Genomic DNA, 5,415 nt, shown 5'->3' with positions numbered 1-5,415 from the left:
TATTCGTCTGGAATGCTTTTGTTCTCTTAGGAATGCTATTGTGTGTGCTGAACGGATTACTTTTCCCCTACTGTAAGAGGCGACTAACGGGATAGAGTGGTCAGGCTCGCTGACTTGGTTGACACATGTCATCAGTTCCCAATTACGCAGATCGATGCTCATGTTGTTGGTCACTGGATTGTCTGGTCCAGACTCGATTATTTACAGACCGACGCCATATAGCTGGAATATTGCTGAGTGCGGCGTAAAACTAAACTCACTCACCCACTCAGGTGCCCAGTGCTCGGTGGCCCAATGATGACGTCACTGTGTAAACACATCTTCCGACTCAGGCCGAGTTCTACCGATCTTGATTTCCAATTGGAGGGTCAGCATACGAGCTCCGGATTTGATCATGAGGAATGGTGTGCTTCCGTTAGACCATTAAACCGTTGAAATGAGACTGTATCCACGTGATGGGCGTGCAACAACGCCGGCACCTGCTGTGCTGATGTTTCTGCTGTTTTGTCACATGGAGGTGAGATAAATACGTTACTATTTATTGACATTTGTTTGTATGTTGTAGATAGTAAACATACCTGCTTACATGCATGAAATATTGAATGATGTTCTTTATCTCCAAAATTAATAGAATTTAGTTTTAGGAATAATAACCTTAAACAACGCCAATCCTGTAAATGTATTGTGCACGTGATTACTGTAATCGAATACAAAGAGTCATGTAATCCTAGATATTTAAGCCTACAGTGTAATACATAGTCTTAGATAATTAATTTCAGTGTAATGAATTGTTTGTTGTGATGACTGCTCCACGCAGTATTCGTCAGTGTGCACGCGATTGTGTCAAATGTGGTTTTCCATTGAGCTATTTTTAGACCGTGTACACCTGTTGCACGTTGATTGGATGACCTCTGAAGCAGATGACACTCTCACGTACAGTACATAAACATTTCTCGGTGTTATGCAATACCAAAGGGGCATAACTCTACTCAGTGTACCTGCCCTAATTTCCAAACGAATATTAACAGTGATGTCGTTTCTGTTATCTAAACGGTTCCTTTTGGTTTTGAAATCACCTGTGATTGTTTGTTAATCATGTCAATGTTTTGGGGGCAAATAGGCTTTTTACTGGCCCGCTTCGCCATAAAAGTATCCGTGCCCTGTATAATATCCGAAGCTCTCATAATATCTATTTGTCCATCTCTGTGTCTGATTTATTTGATTGACATTGTAAGAAGCTGGTGAGTATTAAGAGAGGGAGTAAGATTTTTTTATGGATAACATCTTCTTTACTGCATATGACGCGACGTTTCGGTATGGATCCTTACACCGTTGTCAAACAAGAGTGAAGTAATACAGCACAGAACAGACTTATATACATGAACAGGGATAAAGCAATAACAACATGTAGGTATGAATCAAAGGGGGATTAACAACAACAACAACAAAGGATGGTGGTAATGACAATAAGAGGAAGCCAATAGTAACTGTAGCCGAAACAAATTATACATGGCTGATAGGGTAATTAGTAATGATGGCTGGTGAGCTCTAATCTGTTATTTATATCAGTTCATTGTATGCAGTTGGGATGAGATATCCCTGATCTCTGTTGATTGAGGGCTTGTGTCTCCTGATTTGAACTGCTTCTGCCAGTTTTCTTTGGGTGAAGTCCTTGTGGTTTTTGGATAATATCTCTACATTGTTCCAAATTATGCTGTGATTGGGACATTTGATGATGTGGTCGGATATTGCTGATTTTTTATCTGATTTAGATGTAGATGATAAGTGTTCTTTGATTCTGATGTATATGGGCCGGAAGGTATACCTACATATGTCTTACTCACAAAGAAAGAAACAACACACGACGTATATACAAACACCCGCTTACGCTTATCACCCTCACCGGGCTAGTCCCACAGATGACAGAAGGACCAGCTTTGTGGCGGAGTTCTTTATTTTGTGTAGCCAGACGAATAAATAAATCGGCGGATGCTCTCCTGCTCCGTAATCTTACATTTCCTCAAGACCAAAATCATGTCTCTTCTGGCTGAGTTGTCAGCCAGAATGAAAATATTCAACATCTTGCCTTGCATGAAAAGCATGGGCACAACCGTACAGCCAATTAAAAGTTCTTCATCAACTTTAAGCCAGTTAGTGCAGTCAATATAAGGTATGAACTGTGACCTACCCTTACACAGGTGGTAAGGCTCCCCATGGGTACTCCTGAGGTTTCTAACATTATGAAATCAATATTTTAAAACTTATAATTAAAACAAAACACCCCAAACAATGCCAACATAAAAATACAGTATTTTTCACTCTCCTACATCACCTATGCATGAAAATATTCGTAGGCTGACGAATTCACTATGAACCATCCTCGAGTATATTTCGATCTTTCGATCTGTCCATATGTCTGTCGATCTGAAACACATGGACGTGTCGCTGACATCATTCCGTACGTTTGTTATAGCTACAAAATACACTTTTCAAGTGGTTCACGTACATGGTTAGGGTTAGATTTTGTTTATGCATTTTTCATTTCATTGTGCTAGTATTGAAATGTGTTCGTATTTACATACCCTTTGCTTTCATTATCGATGCTACCTAATGTATCGGTGCACTATGTTCTGACATGATGTGCTGAATAAAAGAATTGTCCAATATTCGATCATCTTTTTTTTCAACCCTCATGGACATATTTATGTCTCAATTACATCGATAAGTCGAATTTTTTACTTGGTCCCCGGCAGTTCGACTCATCTGTAAAGGCTATGCATAAAGTAATCGTAAATATTAAATGAAAAAGGCTATTACTTCTTATGTATGATTTCGAAAGTCCTATAGCATAAAAATTAGATCTTCAAACCACTATTAATGATATTTTATGTCTGACGAATTTTGTAAAGGCTCTGGTGGCATTTTGCAAATCCCCTTTCTGTTCCAGATACCGGAAGCGACTGGTACATCAGAACAAAACCAAACGAATATATCGACTGATCACCAACAAGTTAATAGCACCCACAGTGACGACGCTTCTCGTTCAACGTCTTCTGAAGACAAAATGTCGCCATTCTGTCCCGACGGAAAATTTTCACGAGACGGAATCACGTGCAGCCCGTGTGCCATGGGATGCCCTGAATCCATGTATATTTCAACACCATGCTCGCCAGAAATGGACACTCAGTGTGTTTTCTGTCCGTCGTCAAATGTCACAGAGTGGAACCTATATCCAGGCTGTATCGAACTGTATAGTGAAGGTACATATCCATTGATAACAATAAAAATAATGACAATAATCCTCCCGTTACCATGATAATCAGGGGCACATTTGTTTGTCGAGAAGGGGGAGGGGTTCAATGCAGTTCATATACATTGTACACCCGTTTTACTCTAGAGCTTTTATGGTCGTTTAATAAACTTTAAGGACCAAAAACGGGGTACGGCTGCGCACCCCTGGAATATTGTTGATTGCGGCATTAAAACTAAAGCAAGCAAGCAGCATTCTCTCTGCTTTTGATTCCTGAGCTTTTCACTACCATACGTATCCCATCGTGCCTCCCACTGTGACGTAACAGAAACTCTGACTACAGAGGCAATAAACGATACAGACTCAAAAAATAAACACATGTGCTTGCTATCAGTACGATCCTATATTTCTCCTTCACAGGTGACAACGCTTCGACAGGCCTGTTAAACAACGAGAACGAAATGCTGACATCATGCGAAACCGACTACTACATTTTTGCTTATTTCACAGTACCTGTTGCAGTGCTAAATGTACTCCTTTTCGGTTGTTTAATGCTGGGGTGGTGCTGCACGTGTACAGACCTTTGTCAGTCATGTAAAACTAACGAGACAATTCCAGCAGTATCGCGTATAATAACTGAGTACATAAACCCCGCCTATGATTCGTTTATAACATTGTTATTCAACCGCGCGAGGGAACGGAATGTGACATACCCAGCTCAACACAGGATCCCCTCAGTGACAGAGGTTATTTCTGGAGTCTGTGAAGAAAGTGATGAGCTTGGAGATAATCCTACAGTTATCCCAACTGTCAGCGATCGTCAGGTGTCGTGTACATGTGATAGGTATGTACAAACCGTCTGTGAATCGAATGTGTCGTCCGTGAGACTATATGGCACAAAACCCCCATCAGCTGCAAACTGGTCGGAAACATACAAGGATGTGTCAGCCTACGCGACCTTGAATAATCGGACACAAGACACTTCCGGTGACATTTACCTAAATATGTCGCCTTTAAGTACTCAGGGTCATCACGTCAGAGGACATGGAATATACCTCAGCCCAGTTCACGGTCTCATGTCATTCTTAATGACATTTCACTTTCCAGTAGCAATAACGAAGATCGTACGAAACCCAAGTCTACAACTTCAGAATGTACCAGGAATGAACGAGTCATAAGGAACGAATTTCATGTCAAACTGTCTCGTCACTGTGAAGAGGCCGAAGACTTGACCCGGCAACAGAGGATTTTACCGATGTTACATAAATTCGACACTTGTGATATTTGTTGCTACTACTTATCAGACTCATCTGGGGCTAGTTCAACGCGAAGCAGCATTATAGGTGACCCCAGATTGAATAATAAGAAGGATGGCGACCAGAACTTTATTCGTTGTATCGATGATTTCACCGAGACGACGGTCATTCGATACTGAAGCTACTTACGAGCCTAGAAGGAAGAGGCTATCAGATATTGGTGCAGGAGCAGAATATCCGAATTGGAAACAAGGCACAAGCGGAGTAGAAACAGACCAGCTGATACCGAAGCAATGTTCATCGATCTGAGCAGTAACATATCGGTTGGTCAAAAAGAAATTGGGGACAGTGTTGATGGAGCCGAGTAGGAACAGAAATTTCTGTAGTGACGCTATGTTCATCGAACTGAGTACCAACAGATCATCCAATATCGAAGCAGTGTTTGTTGAGTGAGAACAGATGACTCGATATTGAAGCTGTATTCATGGAGACTGGATCTGAAAAGATAATCCTACTTTGAAGCAGTATTTAGGGAACCGAGTGGGAACAGATCACTCAAGTTTGAGGCATTGCTCATCGAGCCGAGTGGGAACAGATCACTCAAGTTTGAGGCATTGCTCATCGAGCCGAGTGGGAACAGATCACTCAAGTTTGAGGCATTGCTCATCGAGCCGAGTGGGAACAGATCACTCAAGTTTGAGGCATTGCTCATCGAGCCGAGTCGGAACAAATCATCCACTATTGATGCATTGTTCATCGAGCCGACTGGCTGAAGATAAATTGATTCTGAAGCAATCCTTATACATTATCGAACTACCAGTGCCGTATTTAGTGTATTGTTTGTCTCATGTTGCGTTTTCTAATAAACTGTATTTCAAATACATTTGTTAGTTTCCCAGTTATAAATCT

At 41.2% G+C, this 5,415-nt stretch overlaps 1 protein-coding gene across 1 annotated transcript; it reads left to right on the top strand.

Moving 5' to 3' along the window:
* The first annotated feature begins 436 nt into the window (after nt 1-436).
* Nucleotides 437-4,906, top strand: LOC137272128 (uncharacterized). Its single transcript, XM_067804481.1, has 4 exons — nt 437-517; nt 2,948-3,260; nt 3,671-4,131; nt 4,269-4,906. Exons 1-4 carry the CDS (start codon nt 437-439, stop codon nt 4,683-4,685), a joined length of 1,272 nt encoding a protein of 423 aa, XP_067660582.1. The 3' UTR covers nt 4,686-4,906.
* Nucleotides 4,907-5,415: the final 509 nt, after the last annotated feature.

This window comes from Haliotis asinina, chromosome 2 (genome assembly GCF_037392515.1).
Source record: "Haliotis asinina isolate JCU_RB_2024 chromosome 2, JCU_Hal_asi_v2, whole genome shotgun sequence".
Classification (NCBI taxonomy): Eukaryota; Metazoa; Mollusca; class Gastropoda; order Lepetellida; family Haliotidae; genus Haliotis; species Haliotis asinina.
Note: the sequence above shows the minus strand (reverse complement) of the source record. Positions and strands in the feature narration are given on the sequence as shown.